This window comes from Leopardus geoffroyi, chromosome B3 (assembly GCF_018350155.1).
Source record: "Leopardus geoffroyi isolate Oge1 chromosome B3, O.geoffroyi_Oge1_pat1.0, whole genome shotgun sequence".
Lineage (NCBI taxonomy): Eukaryota > Metazoa > Chordata > Mammalia > Carnivora > Felidae > Leopardus > Leopardus geoffroyi.
The window spans coordinates 88,350,819-88,369,953 of record NC_059337.1 but is presented as its reverse complement, the minus strand read 5'-3'; the positions used below and the strand labels follow the sequence as shown (position 1 = coordinate 88,369,953).

Below are 19,135 nucleotides of genomic sequence, written 5' to 3'. Positions count from 1 at the left end.
TTTTTGATCAATTCGTTAGCTGTCGCTACTTCCTGGAGTTTCTTTTGAGGAGCATTGTTCCCTTTCATCATCTTGAGTAGTCCTTGAGGTAGCTCCAAACTGCAGGGCACTTCCCCTGTGCTGTCCGGAGAAAGTTGTGTTAGTGGGCGGGGCCACAGTCAGACCCGATGTCTGCCCCCAGGCCGCCGCTGGGGCCACAGTCAGACTGGTGTGTACCCTATCTTCCCCTCATCCAGGGGCAGGACCCACCGTGGAGTGGCGTGGCCCCTGTCTGGGCTGCTTGCATACTGCCAGGCTTGTGGTGCTGCTTTGATGGGATCTGGCATAGTAGCTGGGGTGGATCCACAAGGTGCACAGGGCGGGAGGGGCAGGCTTAGCTCGCTTTGCAGTTGTTGTCCCGTGTGGGAGGGGCCCTGCGGCACCGGGAGGGAGGCAGACCCAATGGAGGGATGGATCCACAGAAGCTCAGGGTTGGGAGTTTGCGCTGTGCAAGCAAGCAAGCAAGTGATGGGAACTGTTTCCCTTTGGAATTTCGGCTGGGGGATGAGAGAGGGAGATGGCGCTTCCCAGAGCTTTTGTTCCCCAGCCGAGCTGAACTCTGTCTTCCAGGGCTCAGCAACTCTCTCTCCCAGCGTTGTCTTGCCCTCCCCGCTCTCTGAGAGCAGAGCTGTTGACTATTAACATTCCAGATGTTAAGTCCTGCTGGCTGTCAGAACTCACTCTGTCCAGCCCCTCTGCTTTTGCAAGCCAGACTCGGGAGCTCTGCCTTGCCGGACGGACTCCTCCTCCACTGCCCAGACTCCCTCCTGCCAGTCCATGTAGCACGCACCGCCTCTCCGACCTTCCTACCCTCTCCCTGGGCCTCTAGTCTACGCTTGGCTCCAGAGAGTCTGTTCTGCCAATCTTCTGGCAGTTTTCTGGGTTATTTAGGCAGATGTGGGTGGAATCTAAGTGGTCAGCATGACGTGGTGAGCCCAGCATCCTCCTACGCTGCCATCTTCCTTGTCTATTATCTGCCTCTCTTAACAGAATTTAAACTTATTGAGAGCTTTTCTATTTTATCCACTAATGGTAAGTGCCAAGCACTTTCAAAAGTGGTACACAGCAAGAGCTCAATAAATACTTGTCAAATAAAATAAAATGAAGTTTCCTAAAGTACCTTCAATAAAAGAACTATATCTACGACACCTATATCTCAAATTCTAGTATTATATCTCTTTCTTGAATCATAAAATAATAAAATTAAAATGATTTTCAAAAGCAACAGACCTTCTAGACTAATTCAACTTACTTCAGCCACTTGTGATTTGAGAGATTTTGATTCATCCTCTAGAGACTGTATCCTTTTTGAAATATCCACCATCTGGAAAGACAGTATCAATCTATAAACAAGTATTCACTAAATTTTTTTGGTTTCCAAGAGGCCATATATCTTAGATATATTGTTATCCTAACACTTTCACTCAAAAAATGCAGACTTAAAATTAAGAAAACTTGTCAGCCATATGCTTAAAGGGATTTTATATGAAAGTTAGACAACAACAGTAATTCATTTCATGTTTACTCTTCATAACATTTAAGTTCTATAGGCTCAAGATAAATCCCCTAACATCACATCTTACTAAATAATCTCATACACATCTAGATCTTCCTTACTACAGATTTTAAAATAACAAATAAAGGAAAGTTAAAATGTTTTCAAAATGACTTATGAATAATAAAAAAATCCACTAAGTATGTGATAATTCAACTTTATTTATGTAAGCTACTTCCATAGTACACATAGAAAATTTCTGTAACAATACGCAAGAAACTAAACATGGTAACGGTAACCTGTAACAAATAAAAAAGCTACTGGATCTGGAAATTTTTACTCTCCCCTTAACAGCTTTCTGTATTTTTTTGGATTTTTTAGAGTACATATAATACTTTAACTGATACCTATTAAGTTTTTTAAACTCAATAAATTTCCTTTTCCTGCAGTCTCCTCAAACACAAATACCTTACCAATTCATCTTGTTCAGAATGCTTAGATTTCTCTTCTTTTAATTGGTTTTCCAGAAAAAGTATTTCATCCTCAAGTTCAGATTTAGAGCTGTTCAGCTTTTCATAGACTGCCTAAAAGAGAAAGCCAATTTATAAGATAGACATAGGATTTTTTGGTTATGATAAATCAGATGAGTATAATCAAATACATATATTTCAAATTAAATAAATTTCATTTACATATTAGTTCATTTTCATAATATTTAAATAACAGCAATACTAGCAGAGGTCAGCAAACTTTTTCTATAAAAACCAGTGAGTAAATATTTTAGGCCTGTAGGCCATGTAGTCTCGGTCCCAACAACCCAACTGTGAGCATGTAGTGAGAAAGCAAAGACATTATGTAAATAAATGAGCATAACTGTGTTCCAATAACATTTATTTACAGGGGCACCTGGGTGACTCAGTCGGTTAAGTGTCCGACTCTTGATTTCAGGTCAGGTCATGATTTCATGGTCGTGAGATGGAGCCCCATGTCAGGCTCCACACTGGGCATGGAGCCTGCTTAAGATTCTCTCTCCCTCCCCCTCTGCCACTCGTGCACTTGCATGTACTCTCTCTCTCTAAAAAAAAAAAAAAAAATTTTTAATTTTATTTACAAAAAAGTAGAGAAACCAAACAATCTGATTAAAAATGGCAGAGGACCTACATAGACATTTTTCCAAAGAGGACGCGTAGGTGGCCAACAAAGAAATGAAAAGATCCCCAACATCACTGATCATAAGGGAAATGCAAATCAAAACTACAATGAGGTATCATCTCACACCTGTAAAAATGACTAAAATCAAAAAGACAAAAAGTAACAAGTGTTGGCAAGGATATGGAGAAAAAGGAACCCTTGTGCACTGTTGCTGGGAATGTAAACTGGTACAGCCACTGTGGAAAACGGTATGGAGATGTCTCAAAAAGTTAAAAGCAGAAATACTATATGATCCAATAATTCTACTGCTGAGTATTTATTCAAAGAAAACTAAAACACTAATTCAAAAAGATATACACACCCATATGTTTATTGCAGCCTTATTTACAATAGCCAAAATATGGAAGCAATATTAAGTGTCCATCAATGGATGAATGAATAAAGATGTGGTACATATACAAAATGGAATATCACATAACCATAAAAAAGGATGAGACCTTGCCATTTGTGACAATGTAAATGGACCTAGAGATATTATGCCAAGTGAAATAAGTCACACTGAAAAAGACTAATACCAAATGATTTCATTCATATGTGGAATCTAAAAAACAAAACAAATAAACAAAAAACAGAATCAGATCTACAAAACCAGAGAACAAACTGATGGCTGCCACAGGAAAGGCAGTGGGGAGATAAGCAAAATGGGTGAAAGGGAGTAGGAGATACAGATTTACAGTTATGGAATGAATAAATCATGGCAATAAGAGGTATAGCACAGAAAATATAGTCAAGACTGTAATAGCGTTGTAAGGTGACAGATGGTAGTTGCACCTGTGATGAGCATAGCATTAAAGTACAGCGATACTGAATCACCATGTTGTAACATGTGTGTCAACTACACTCAAATAAGAAAATTAAAAAACAAAAACAAAACAGAACAGGTGCAGAACCCAGAATATACTTTGCCAACCTCTGCTCTAAAGCATTATAAAGGAAAAAATGAGAAGTCTGATTTAATATAACTAAAGATATAATAAAAAATAAAAAATTAATCAAGATTGCTTCATAGTAATATTCTGAATTGAATTATGACATATTTTCTGGGACCTTTTAATTTTAAATGATTAATCACTGAATTATTCCAATTTGATTTTAAACACTGTAACAAACATACCTCTGATATTTGTGATCCTTCAACAAACTTGTTTAAAAAAAAAAACCAAAAGATTCAAAGAATTTAATGGAAGCCAAGAAAAAAGAAAGAACAAGTACATACTATATTATAGTAGTTAAAACACTTATTTCTATATATTTTCCCAAATTTGGTTACTTGATTATATGAATTCCCGGATTTGAGTCAAAATTAGTCTATTGTTTCGATTTTATCTACCAATTCAACCATGAAATTTTTGTAATTCTATCACATATAGTTTATGCTCAATTACATTTACCAATTTTAAAAATAAACACTACATGGTTCTTCAAATTACTAAAATCAGACAAAAACTTCCAAAATGTTGATTTAAATTTTACTGCTAGGTCATGTAAATTCAACGCCTTAAAAATAAATTGGTATGTTTTATTTTACCCACAATACTACCAACTTGAATAAATGCTTTTGCTGTCCAGTTTTTGCTCTTCTGTTAGCCGGCTAAATTCCTTATACAGTTCCTTTTTTTTTTTTTTAATCAAACTAGTAAGTTACTACTGAAACAGTAGTTAAAACAGGTCAATAAATAAAATAATTTCAACATGTTCTTGAGGATATCAATAGGTAACAAATGAAGAAGGAAAAGATTAAGAAATATATTTCATTTGGAATTCTATTCATAACTTCCTTTGGACTCTACTAGTTAATTCTGAAACATGACCTATAGACTTTTTTAGTTTTTATTTTAATTCCAGTGAGTTAACATCCACTGTTATAGACTTTCTGATGATTTTGGACATCAGTGATTCATAACAGACAAGCTGCACTAACTAAATATGTACACCAAAGGTACTAAGTCCATTGTTTTCTACTTTATTTTAGTATGCTTTTTACAACACTTCCAACTCTAACCAGTAATAAGACACTCCTATTATTTACCTTAATTTGTTGCAGCTTAGCTAAATGACAAATTTTTAGTATTTCCCTTCTTACTACTGGCCAAATCATACCTGGCTCAGGAGGGCTGACTATACATATCTCTTCCAAACTCCACATTCAGTAATATCATGTTGGTACCTTGAAACTGGGAATATTTACACAATCGAACCCAGCAAATGCTACAAATAAGGACTCTGGCTTTTCAGAGAGCCAGCTGTTAAACATTTACCAGAACATCACTGCTTAAAGCTTTGGTCTAGGGGGCCCTGAGTGGCTTAGTCAGTTTAGCATCCAGCTCAACTCTTGACTTGGGCTAGGTCAGGATCTCACGATTTGTGGGTTCAAGACTCACGTCTCTGCGCTGACAATGCAGAGCCTGCTTGGGATTCAATCTCTCCCTTCTCTCTGCCCCTCTCCTGCTCGCACATCCTCTCTCTCTCAAAAATAAACATTAAAAAAAAAAAACAAAAAAACTTTGGCCTAATTCTAGTCAGCTCTTGATACACTGGGAATGAAGTAAAGGCAAGTACTACCATAATTTACATAATTTATTGCCAGCTACTCCTAAATTTATGAAAACAAATCCTATTTTTCCTTTCTAGAGAAAACTGGGTCAAAAAAAGGGATGGTTACCTTAATACATTTCTCAAGAATGAAGAATAAAGAGCTTGTATATGGCCTTAGATTCTAGTAAACTGGTAAACTGAATATGCCTCACTCAAAACAAGTTAGCAAGAGAGCTCAAATTTTTAAATATTTTATTAAAAATTTATAAAATTAAATATTTATAAAATATAAAATTTTATTTATAAAATATTTTATACTAATGTTCTATTTCTTATAGTTAATGTTTTATTTAAGTTTTAACATCTAGAAATGCTCTTACACATTTAACATAGTTTTGAGAAGATACACTCTCTTGAAATTTGTTGTTCAGTAAGAATCTTTCTCCCAGCTTTTTTTTTTAAATGTTTATTTATTTATTTTAAAGAGAGAGAGAGAGAGCATGCATATGCAAGCAGAGGAAGGGCAGACAGAAGGAGAGAATCCCAAGCAAGCTCCATACTGACATAGCAGAGCTCGATGCAGGGCTCAGACTCACGAACCATCAAGTCATGGCCTGAGCCAAAATCAAGAGTCGGCCGCTTAACTGACTGAGGCACCCAGGTGCCCCACCCCCATCTTTTATAATTATATGTATTATTTGTTTTTACCTCCAAACTTTGCGCTTCTGTTGACTCCTTCTCAAAGCTGGCATCCTTCAAAGATGATTCTAAGCCTTCATACTGAAAGAAAGCAACACTGTAAGGAAAAGCTCTATAAATTTTATTCCATATTTATCTGAATAGGCATCTAAGAAGCAGACAAAATCCACATCCACGTGTATGTTAAATTTACTTCAATTTACTTAGCTTTAAGTTCTTCAAATATGACCACTATAATAGAGACTGGGCAGCTAACACACTGGCTTGAACAACAAATGACAGAACTTCACCCTTAAAACTAAGAGAACTGTCCCAAGTCCCTATTCACTGAAGAGAAACTAACTCAAACTGGCCATCAAAATTTTCACTTGTAATTCAAATCATACAACAAATAAAGTAGGCAATATTAAATCTTTAAAGGTGCAAAATAAGGAAAATGAAACATACAATGAGATAAGATTTGGCAAAATGCACTTATTTCAATGCTTTAAAAAAAAGGTGATTAAATAGAAGATTAGGCTATTTGGACGAACCTTCCACACTAAGAACAAAAGATGGTCGAAAACAAAACACAACAAAACAAAAACAACAGGACATGTCTGAAGGCCTTGGAAAGCAAACCAAATAGTGAGAATTTATGATAGAACAGGGTATCCTCAGAGAACCAAGTCCAACATTTGACAATTCTTTCTCCCTGCCCAAAAGCAGAGGATGATAGGACAAGAAACCCAGCAGAGATTTTAGTAGAAGTGGGGACCTGAGAGGGAAAAACTTGGGAGTTCAAGACCTAATGAATAGGATGAGCCACAAAGCTCAGGTTTTATGATGGGGCTCTGTGGTAGGCTGAAAAAAGACCTCTCCAAATTCTGTCCTAATCCCCAAAATTTCCAGATGTGATTAAGTTAAGGATCTTCAGATGGGGCAAATATACAGGATTATCTTGGCGGACCCAACATAATCCCAAGAGTCCTTAGAAGAGGGAGGTAAGAGGATCAAAGTTAGGAGAAGAGACAATGGGAAGATGGAAACAGAGACTGGAGCAATATAGCTAAGAGCCAAGGAATATGGACAGCCTCTAGAAGGTGAAAGAGGCAAGGAAAAGATTCTCTCCTGGTGCCTCCAAAAGGAAAGAGATCTGCTGACACCTTCATTTTAGTTTTATATAAGACTGGTTTTAGATGTATGACCTCCAATGCTATAAGAAAATAAGCCTGTGTTACTTTATGTTACTAAGTTTGTGATAATTTGGTACAGCAGCAATGCAAAACTAATACCAACCCACACTGGCTATCTTGTAAGAAAGTCTAAACCAGAAACAGACCAATCCCTTGAAATGAGGCCAAATTTCCAAACATTTTAATCTGTAATTAAAGTAATCTATGATTTGTGATGTTTCAGCCTAGCTGCCTATGAGAAGCAACAGCAAACCCTCACTACAGAAACATCACCCACAACTTCAAATTTTTCTCTACAAATAACCTGGCATTGACCAACACAAGATTTGACTAAGAACCAAGAGAAAAAATGAACAAGAGAAACAGACTCTTGAGGGATGCAAATAATAGAGTTTTCAGTCAGACATTAAAATAAGTAAGTTTGGGGCACCTGGGTGGCTCAGTGGGTTAAGCCTCTGAATTTGGCTCAGGTCATGATTTCACATTTGTGGGTTTGAGCCCTGCATCTAACAGCTCAGAGCCTGAAGCCTGCTTTGGATTCTGTGTCTCCCTCTCTCTCTCTGCCCCTCCCCTGCTTGTGTTCTGTCTCTCTCTCTCAAAAAATAAAATAAAAAAATGTTTTAAAAAATTTTTTTTAATTTTAAAAAAATGTAAAATCTTAAAAAAGAAAAAAATTCCAGCTAATCCATTTGCAGAAATTGCAAGCTGATCCCAAAATTCACAGAAAATGTAAAGGACTCGGTGAGAATAGTCAAAATGATCTTGCAAAAAAAATAAACAAAGTTAGAAGACTTACACTTCCCAACTTCAAACCTTTCGACAAAACTACACTAATCAAGACAGTGTGGACTTGGTATAAAGATAGACATAACAGATCAATGAAATTGACTGAGAAGTCGAAACTTCACAACTTTAGTCAATTGATTTTCAACAAGTTACCAAGATAATTCAGTGCAGAAAGAACAGTCCTTTCAACAAATAATGCTAGGAAAAACTGGATATCCACATGCCAAAGAATGAAGCTGGACCCCTACCTAATATAATTTACAAAAATTAATTCCAAACAAATAAAAACCTAAACATAAGAACTAATCCCATAAAACTTTTAGAAGGAAATATAGGTGCAAATCTTTGTGAGTTGTTTTAGGCAATGGTTTCTTAGATATGACACCAAAAAAAGTATAACCAACAAAAAAAAAAGTAAACTGAGCATCATCAAAATTAAAAACATTTGGGGCCACTGGGTGGTTCAGTCAGTTAAGCATCCAACTCTTGGTTTTGGCTCAGGTCCTGATCTCCTGGGTTCAGGTCTCAAGTCCCACATTAGGGTCCATGGTGACAATGCAGTTTGCTTGGGATCCTCTCTCTCCCTCTCCCTCTCCCTCTACCCCTGCCCCGCTTGTGCTCATGCATGAGCACATTCTCTCTCTCAAAACAATAAATAAAACTTTAAAATAAAAAAAAAAAAAAAAAAACTGAAAACATTTGTTTCAGGAGCACCTGGGTGGCTCAGTCGGTTAAGCTTCCGACTTCAGCTCAAGTCATGATCTCACAGTTCGTGAGTTCGAGCCCCATGTCAGGCTCTATTGACAGCTTAGAGCCTGGAGCCTGCTTCAGATTTTGTGTGTCCCTCTCTCTCTGCCCCTCCCCACTCACACTCTCTCTCTCTCAAAAATAAATTATATAAAATTAATTTATTAAAATAAACATTTAAAAAATTTTTAATAAAAAAAATTTATGCTTCAAAGATACCACCAAGAGAGTTGAAGAGACAACCCACAGAAATGAGAGAAAATACTTGCAAATCACATAATCTAATGAGAAGTTCACATCTGTAATATACAAAGTTACAACTTGATAGTAAGATGAAAGACCAATTTAAAAATAGGCAAAGGAACTGCAGAGACATTTCTCAAGAAAAGATAAACAGTCAATGAGCACATGAAAAGATAAGTACTCCTCATAATTAGCCATCAGAGAAATGCAAATTAAAATCACAGTGAGATACAGCTTCATACACACTAGGATGGCTAAAATCAAAAAGACAGATAGTAACAAGTGTTTGGAAAGACGTGGAGAAACTAGAACACTCACAAACTTGTGGTAGGAATGTAAACTGGTATAGCCACTACAGAAAACAATTTGGCAGTTCCTAAAAAGTTAAACACATATCCATCAATTGCACTCATAGGAATATACACCAAAGAATTGAAAACACATATTCACATAAAACTTGTACACAAATGTCCATAGCACCATCACTTGTAGCAGCCAAAAACAGAATAATCCAACTGACAAACACATACATAAATTGTGGCAAAGAAGAGTATCTGGCAAAAAAAAAAAGTACTGATTCATACTACAACATGGATGAACCTTGAAAACATAATGTAAGTGAAAAAAGCCAGTCACAAAGGACTATATATTATATGATTCTATTTATGTGAAACGTCCAGAATAGGTGAATCTAATGTTTATTTTTTTTTTTTTTTTTGAGAGAGACAAACAGACAGAGAGAGAGAGAGAATGAGTGGAGGAGGGGCAGAGAGAGGGAGACACAGAATCTAAAGCAGGCTCCAGGCTCTGAGCTGTCAGCAAAGAGCCCGATGTGGGACTCGAAGTCACAAACTGTGAGATCATGACCTGAGCTCAAGAAGGACATTTAAACAGACTGAGCCACCCAAGTGCCCCAGAACCGGCAAATCTATACACAACATGGATGAAACTTGAAAACATTTTACTAAGTGAAAAAAAAAACCAGACACAAAGAACCACATGTTGTATGATTCCATTTATGTGAAATGGAACACAGAGCAAACAAAGTTATAGAAAAAAAAAAAAAAAGGTAGATAAGTTGTCTAGGGCTTGGGAGTAGGGGAAACTGGGTGAAGGGTGATAACTAAGGGCTACAGGGCCTCTTTGGGGGTAATAATAAAAATGTACAAAAATTATGGCAATGGATGAACAGCTGTAAATATACTAAAAGCCAGTCATTTGTATACTTTAAATGGCTGAACTGCATAGTGGGTAAATTATATTACAACAAAGCTGTTAAGAAAAAGCTATACTATCGGGGTGCCTGAGTGGCTCAGTTGGTTGAGTGTCCGACTCTTGATTTCAGCTCAGGTCATGATCCCAGGGTGTAAGACCAAGCCCTGCATCGGGCTCCATGCTTAGTTCTCAGCATAGAGGCTGCTTAGGATTTTCTCTGTCTCCCCCTGTTCTTCTCACCCACTTGCGTGTTCTCTCTGTCTAAAATTTTTTTAAAAAATTTTTTTAATTTTTAAAAACAAAGAAAAAGCTATACTATTTAGATGACTTTCAAAAATCACCAGATACCAGGGAATAAATCTAATAAAACATGATGAGGACCTCAACACAAAAATTTAAACAATAACAGAGAGGTTTTAAAAGATGTTAATAAAGGGATATACTATATAGTCCACGGATAAGAACTCAACATTGTAAAAATGTCAATCCTCTCCAAATTGATCTATATATTCAATGTAATCCCAACTGAATTCCTAGCAGCCTATGTGTGTAAACTGATGAACTGATTTAAAATCTATATAGAACACGGGGCGCCTGGGTGGCGCAGTCAGTTGAGCATCCGACTTCAGCCAGGTCACGATCTCGCGGTCCGTGAGTTCGAGCCCCGCGTCGGGCTCTGGGCTGATGGCTCAGAGCCTGGAGCCTGTTTCCGATTCTGTGTCTCCCTCTCTCTCTGCCCCTCCCCCGTTCATGCTCTGTCTCTCTCTGTCGCAAAAAAAATAAATAAACGTTGAAAAAAAAAAAATTTTTTTTTAAAATAAAATCTATATAGAACAGCAAAGTACCAAGATCACCAAGACAATCTTTAAGAACAAACATGGAGGTTTACACTGTCAGCTATCAAGAATCGTTACAAAAAGATAGATTAAAAAGCATGATATTGGCACAAGAATTTAAAAAACTGACCAACAGAACAGAAGATATTATAGAAATACTCAAATATATACAGCACTTGATTTAAGATGACACCACAGAACAAAGGAAAAGATGGTCTTTTCCATAAACGGTACTGGTTAATTCAACATCCATCTGAAAAACACTGAATCTTGACTTCCAAATCACACCATTACAAATTCAACTACAGGTGAATTAAAGACTAATTAAATTTGGGTTAAACTGTTTTCCCCAAAATTTATATGTTGAAGCCTCAGTACCTCATAATGTGACTGTATTTGGAGACAGGCCCTTTAAAGAGGTGATTAAGTTAAAATAAAGGCTTAAGGATGGGCCCTAATCTAATCACATGATGTCCTATAAAAAGAAGAAATTTGGACACAAAGAGAGATACCAGAAACAAGCACCTGGACAGAGGAAAGACCAGGAGAGGTCCAGGGAAGCAGGCAGCCACATGCAAGCTAAGGAGAGGAGCCTCGTAAGAAATCAAACCTGTCAACCCTTTGATCTTAGACTTCTAGCCTCCAGAACTGTGAAAAAATTAATTTCTGTTGGGTAAGCCACCTGGTCTGTGATATTTTGTTATGGTGGCTCTACCAAATTTATACAAAGACTAAATGAGAAAAGTAAAACAAAGCTTCTGAAAGTAGCACAGAAGAATATCTTCATAACCTTAAGTAGACAAAAATTCTTAAATAAGAAACAAAAAGCAGGCATCATAAAGACAAGATTAACAAATGAGACTAGGTTAAAATTAAGAACTTCCGCTTACCATTGAAATAAAAAGGCAAACCACACAGTGAAGGAAAATATTTGCAATACATATACCTAACAAAGGACTTGTGTTCAAATATAGAAAATATTCTACGTATCAAAAAAGAAAAAGAGATAACCATACCTTTTCAAATAAGAAAAATAAAAACAAAACAAAAAACCCTTAAACAGGCAACTTCACAAAAAAGATATCCAAACAACCAATAAACATATGAAAAAGGTGCTTAACCTCATTAGTCAGGGAAATGAAAATGAAACCACAATAAAACATCACTATGCTCTTACCACAGTGGTTACAATTAGTAAGACTGGTAATATGAAGAACAACTGAACTCTCACACTTTGCAAACAAGCATTAATAATCTTAAACTTACACAGAAGTTTCTGCACTGCAAAGTGTAAAGTCTTCCAGCTCTAACACGTATGTAACATTTTCAAAAATGTCTTACCTCTTTCTGAACAAGGCTAAATTTTTCAAGTAGTTTACATTTTTCATCAAGCAGTGTAGAAAGTTCTATAGCCAGCTTGTTCTCTCTTCCTGAAAAAAAAATTGTATTATATGTAAATTGTTTTAAGCTTCAAAATTATGAACAATAATGATGAGATCTATAATAGAAAAAAGAGCTTACCCACATAAAGCCGGCTTCTAACCTGAAAAAAAAAATTCAACAAAATTATATTAAAACAAATACATATTTAAGTAAATCTGACTTATTTAACTTCTATTACGAACTTAAAAATAACTGGTTTCTGGGGTACCTAAGTGGTTCAGTTGGTCAAGTGACTGACTTCGGTTCAGGTCATGATCTTGTGGTTCGTGAGTTCGAGCCCCAAATCAGGCTCTGTGCTGACAGCTGGAGCCTGGAGCCAGCTTCAGATTCTGTGTCTCCCTCTCTCTCTGTCCCTCCCCCTCTTGCAGTCTCTTTTGCACGCGCGTCCTCGCACTCTCTCTCTCAAAAATAAACATTTTTTTAAAAGTTAACATAAATAACTGGTTTCTTACTGCCTTAGTATGAATACACATTAACTGAGAGTGTTCTTTTTCCAATGGAAAAAATGCTACATATTAAAGTCTATTGAAGATTCACATTGTATATAAGCATACTGAAGGTTCTGAAATAACTCAACCTTAAAGACAGCAGTTTCATTTCATTTAGTCCATTGTTCTTCAAATATATTTTACCCTAAAACAGGTTCCTTCCTATTTCAGGAAGCCCTTATTAACATCATGTTTTCCAAAATAACAGTTTGAGAAATGTTTACCACAGGACCATGGATCTGAATAGACTTCAACAAATGAAGGAAAAACTCCATTTGTAAAGGGATCAGGCTTAGGGAACTTAAATGGGGACTTAAATCATCTACAAAGATGTATAGGTATAAAATTAAAAAACAAAAGTTTTAAGGTCAAGGTACAGTGGAATCAGTATCAATGAGGACTAAATCAGCGCACTAAATCACATTAAAGAATGATCTCAAAAGGTAACAGGAAGCTGAAAAAAATTAAAAAACAAAAGTTAAGACACATGGAAGACAGAAGTAGAAGGGACAAAATCCAAAAAATAGTCTCAAAAAGAGAAAACGAAATGTAAAATGCAGAAGATAACTCCTAAAATTAAAAAAAGATAAAACAGGGGCACCTGGGTGGCTCAGTCAGTTCAGCAACCATCTCTTGATTTCAGCTCAGGTCATCACCCGAGGGTGATGGGGACTGTGCTCCATATCAGGCTCCACGCTGAAGAGTGGAGCCTGCATAAGATTCTCTCCCTCTCTCAGCATGTCTGTGTGGCTCAGTCGGTTGAGCAACCCACTCATGATTTCAGCTCAGGTCATGAACCCAGGGTTGTGGGACAGAGCCATGCATCAGGCTCCATGCTGACTGAGTGTGAAGATTCTCTCTCCCTCTACCCCTCTCTCCTCCTTGCACTCTCTCTAAAATAATTTTTTTTATTACCAAAAAAAAAAAAAAAAACATTCTGTCTCTGTCTCCTCTCCCCCACTTGTGCTTTCTCTCCCTCTATAACAATAAGTAAATTAATAAAAATAAATAAACAAGCAAACAAGCTCTCATATTAAAAGATTCCAGAGAATTCTAAAAATGTTTTAAAATATTCAAACTTAGACACATTATATTGAAATAACAATGTCAACTTAAAAGATTCTAAAAGCTTTCACAGAGAACAGATCATTTATAAATAAGAATCACACTGCCATTAGACCTTTTAATAAGTAACATGAAACGTAAAAAGACAAGGAAGTAAGGCTTTTGAAGTATTAAAAGGACAGAACTTTGAACCTAGAATGTTTATATGAAACAAATTACCATTCCAACTGAGGACTGAACTCAAATATCCTCAAGCACTCAAAATAAAGTCGCAGAAGGTTTGCCACGCAAAGATCTACACTAAAAACAATTTTGAAAGAAGCATTCAAATATGGGAAAAAGTAAATCCAGGAGACCCTCAAGAGATACATCAAGTAAGGGCCAAGTATCTTGGCAATAATTTTTGTGGTTTGTAAGGGATAGAGACAGAGTAGAGGAGAAAGTTAAAAACAAAGAAAAGAAGAAATATATCTGAGTAGTAAAGTGAAAGAAACCAATGGATGTGAGAGTATGTTAAGGTTCTTGTCTTCACTGTAAAAAGATTTACTTACCAATGTAAAAGAATTTAAACATAAAAAGTGGAATAAACAAACAAAGCTGAAAGAATTTAGTCCAAATATATCAATAATCATAACATATGTAGACAGACTAAACAGTGAAAAAACAAGAGATTGCCAGAATAGACATAAAAGAAATTTACAGAGGTACCTAGTTGGCTCAAACAGTTAAGCATTGGACTCTTTATTTTGGCTCAGATCATCAGGCTCATGATTTTTTTTTTAATTGTTAATTTATTCTTTTAATTTACATCCAAGTTAGTTAGGATCTAGTGCAACAATGATTTCAGGAGTAGATTCCTTAATGCCCCTTACCCATTTAGCCCATCCCCCCTCCCACAACCCCTCCAGTAACCCTCTGTTTGTTCTCCATATTTAAGAGTCTCTTATGTTTTTGTCTCCTTCCCTGTTTTTATATTATTTTTGCTTCCTCTCCCTTATGTTCAGCTGTTTTGTATCTTAAAGTCCTCATACGAGTGAAGTCATATGATATTTGTCTTTCTCTGACTAATTTCGCTTAGCATAATACCCTCTGGTTCCATCCACATAGTTGCAAATGGCAAGATTTCATTCCTTTTGATTGCCATTGTACACATCTTCTTTATCCATTCATTCATTGATGGACATTTGAGTTATTTCCATACTTTGGCTATTGTTGATAGTGCTGCTTATAAACATTGGGGTGCATGTGTCCCTTCGAAACAGCATACCTGTATCCCTTGGATAAATACCTACCAGTACAATTGCTGGGTCATAGGGTAATTCTATTTTTAATTTTTTGAGGAACCTCCATACTGTTTTCCGGAGTAGCTGTATCAGTTTGCATTCCCACCAGCAGTGCAAAAGAGATCCTCTTTCTCTGCATCCTCGCCAACCTCTGTTGTTGCTTGAGTTGTTAATGTTAGCCATTCTGCCAGGTGTGAGGTGGTATCTCATTGTGGTTTTGATTTGTATTTCCCTGATGATGAGTGACACTGAGCATCATTTCATTTATCTGTTGCCCATGTGGATGTCTTCTTTGGAGAAGTGTCTATTCATGTCTTTAGCCCATTTCTTCACTGGATTATTTGTTTTTTGGGTGTTGAGTTTGATAAGTTCTTTATAGATTTTGGAGACTAACCCTTTATCTGATATGTTATTTGCAAATATCTTCTCCCATTCTCTCAGTTGCCTTTTAGTTTTGCTGAATATTTCCTTCACTGTGCAGAAGCTTTTAATTTTGATGAGGCCCTAATAGTTCATTTTTGCTTTTGTTTCCCTTGCCTCCGGAGACATGTTGAGTACGAAGTTGCTGCAACCAAGGTCAAAGAGGTTCTTGCCTGCTTTCACCTCAAGGATTTTATTTATTTTTTTTATTTTTTTATTTTTTTAATATATGAAATTTATTATCAAATTGGTTTCCATAATACCCAGTGCTCATCTCAAAAGGTGCCCTCCTCAATACCCATCACCCACCCTCTCCTCCCTCCCACCCCCCATCAACCCTCAGTTTGTTCTCAGTTTTTAACAGTCTCTTATGCTTTGGCTCTCTCCCACTCTAACCTCTTTTTTTTTTTTTTTTTCCTTCCCCTCCTCCATGGGTTTCTGTTAAGTTTCTCAGGATCCACATAAGAGTGAAACCATATGGTATCTGTCTTTCTCTGTATGGCTTATTTCACTTAGCATCACACTCTCCAGTTCCATCCATGTTGCTACAAAAGGCCATATTTCATTTTTTCTCATTGCCACGTAGTATTCCATTGTGTATATAAACCACAATTTCTTCATCCATTCATCAGTTGATGGACATTTAGGCTCTTTCCATAATTTGGCTATTGTTGAGAGTGCTGCTATAAACATTGGGGTACAAGTGCCCCTATGCATCAGTACTCCTGTATCCCTTGGATAAATTCCTAGCAGTGCTATTGCTGGGTCATAGGGTAGGTCTATTTTTAATTTTCTGAGGAACCTCCACACTGCTTTCCAGAGCGGCTGCACCAATTTGCATTCCCAGCAACAGTGCAAGAGGGTTCCCGTTTCTCCACATCCTCTCCAGCATCTATAGTCTCCTGATTTGTTCATTTTGGCCACTCTGACTGGCGTGAGGTGATATCTGAGTGTGGTTTTGATTTGTATTTCCCTGATAAGGAGCGACGCTGAACATCTTTTCGTGTGCCTGTTGGCCATCCAGATGTCTTCTTTAGAGAAGTGTCTATTCATGTTTTCTGCCCATTTCTTCACTGGGTTATTTGTTTTTCGGGTGTGGAGTTTGGTGAGCTCTTTATAGATTCTGGATACTAGCCCTTTGTCCGATATGTCATTTGCAAATATCTTTTCCCATTCCGTTGGTTGCCTTTTAGTTTTGTTGGTTGTTTCCTTTGCTGTGCAGAAGCTTTTTATCTTCATAAGGTCCCAGTAATTCACTTTTGCTTTTAATTCCCTTGCCTTTGGGGATGTGTCGAGTAAGAGATTGCTGCGGCTGAGGTCAGAGAGGTCTTTTCCTGCTTTCTCCTCTAAGGTTTTGATGGTTTCCTGTCTCACATTCAGGTCCTTTATCCATTTTGAGTTTATTTTTGTGAATGGTGTGAGAAAGTGGTCTAGTTTCAACCTTCTGCATGTTGCTGTCCAGTTCTCCCAGCACCATTTGTTAAAGAGGCTGTCTTTTTTCCATTGGATGTTCTTTCCTGCTTTGTCAAAGATGAGTTGGCCACACGTTTGTGGGTCTAGTTCTGGGGTTTCTATTCTATTCCATTGGTCTATGTGTCTGTTTTTGTGCCAATACCATGCTGTCTTGATGATGACAGCTTTGTAGTAGAGGCTAAAGTCTGGGATTGTGATGCCTCCTGCTTTGGTCTTCTTCTTCAAAATTCCTTTGGCTATTCGGGGCCTTTTGTGGTTCCATATGAATTTTAGGATTGCTTGTTCTAGTTTCGAGAAGAATGCTGGTGCAATTTTGATTGGGGTTGCATTGAATGTGTAGATAGCTTTGGGTAGTATTGACATTTTGACAATATTTATTCTTCCAATCCATGAGCAGGGAATGTCTTTCCATTTCTTTAAATCTCACCTCAAGGATTTTAATGGCTTCCTGTCTTACATTGAGGTCTTTCATCCATTTTGAACTTATTTTTGTGTATGGTGTAAGAAAGTGGTCCAGTTTCATTTTTCTGCATGCCCTGTCCAGTTTTCCCAGCACCACTTGCTGAAGAGGCTGTCTTCATTCCATTGGATATTCTTTCCTGCTTTGTCAAAGATTAGTTGGCCATACATTTGTGGGTCCATTTCTGGGTTCTTTATTCTGTTCCATTGATTTGAGTGTCTGTTTTTGTGCCAGTAGCGAACTGTCTTGATGATTACAGCTTTGTAATACAGCTTGAAGTCCGGGCTTGTGATGCCTCCTGCTTTGGTTTTCTGTTTCAAGATTGCTTTGGCTATTTGGGGTCTTTTCTGGTTCCATACAAATTTTAGGATTGTTTGTTCTACCTCTGTGAAGAATGCTGGTGTCATTTTGATAGGGATTGCATTGAATATATAGATTGCTTTGGGTAGTATTGACATTTTAATAATATTTGCTCTTCCTATCCAGGAACATGGAATATTTTTCCATTTTTTTGTGTCTTCTTCAATTTCTTTCATAAGCTTTCTATAGTTTTCAGTGTGTAGATTTTTCACCTCTTTGGTTAGATTTATTCCTAAATAGTTTATAGTTTTTGGTGCAATTGCAAATGGGATCGATTCCTTGATTTCTCTCTCTATTGCTTCATTGTTGGTGTATAGGAATGCAACCGATTTCTGTGCATTGATTTTATATCCTGTCACTTTGCTGAAAGGCTCATGACTTTATGACTCATGAGTTCCAGTCCGGCATCAGGTTCTGCACTGAAATGTTGAGCCTGCTTAGAATTCTCTCTCTGCCCCTCCCCCGCGTGCTCGCACATGCATGCTCTCTCTCTCTCTCTCTCAAAATAAATAAACTTAAAAAAAAAAAAAAGAAATTTACACAGGTTGCACATTAAGTAGAACATCATAGAAAGGCTAAAATGTACAAGGACAGAAAAAGACCTATCAAATATCACCCAAAAAAGTTGCTATGGCTATAAAAATGAGAGATAAAAGAAACCTTAAGACAAAAGAATCACTAACATTAAAGAGAGTTACCAGATACTGACAAAAGGTTCAATCCACCAATAAGAGATACAGCAATTCTAAACATGTATCCATCTTATAAAATATGCTCAAAATATGTTAAGCAACAATTGCAGAACTACAAAAAAATTATAAATCTATCAAGAGAGTGAAATTCAGTCAAATTCTCTTCATTCTTGATAGATAAAAGAAAGGAAACAAGAAAAGAACAAGAATATAATACATGAACAACACAAATTAGTCTTCCCCTAATTGATGAGATACAGAATGATATACATGTATTTGCTCTCAACAGTAATCAGTGGAAAAGAATAAAAAAAAAAAAAAGATCTACACAGTCCATGCATTTGAACTCTTAATATGTGGCATGGCAGATGAGCAGGAAAATGGTTGTATCTTGGAGTTAAAATTAGACCGAATCTTTACCCCATTCCAGGCAAAAAATTACATTCAAGATGGATCAAGGACATGTTAA

General features: G+C 36.8%; 1 protein-coding gene across 16 annotated transcripts in view; it reads right to left on the bottom strand.

Annotated features, from left to right (window-relative positions):
* MIA2 (MIA SH3 domain ER export factor 2) overlaps window positions 1–19,135 on the bottom strand; it is a 111,230-nt gene that overhangs the window by 54,264 nt on the left and 37,831 nt on the right. For 9 of the 16 annotated variants that reach the window (XM_045450766.1, XM_045450771.1, XM_045450767.1 and 6 more), the window contains 6 exons: window positions 12,504–12,525; window positions 12,324–12,412; window positions 5,990–6,061; window positions 3,861–3,887; window positions 2,008–2,118; window positions 1,292–1,363 (listed from right to left, as the gene is read on the bottom strand). In XM_045450766.1, coding sequence (XP_045306722.1) covers window positions 1,292–1,363; window positions 2,008–2,118; window positions 3,861–3,887; window positions 5,990–6,061; window positions 12,324–12,412; window positions 12,504–12,525 — 393 coding nt within the window. The remainder of the gene's footprint in view (window positions 1–1,291; window positions 1,364–2,007; window positions 2,119–3,860; window positions 3,888–5,989; window positions 6,062–12,323; window positions 12,413–12,503; window positions 12,526–19,135) is intronic. The other 7 variants (XM_045450772.1, XM_045450769.1, XM_045450770.1 and 4 more) reach the window with 1 other exon arrangement.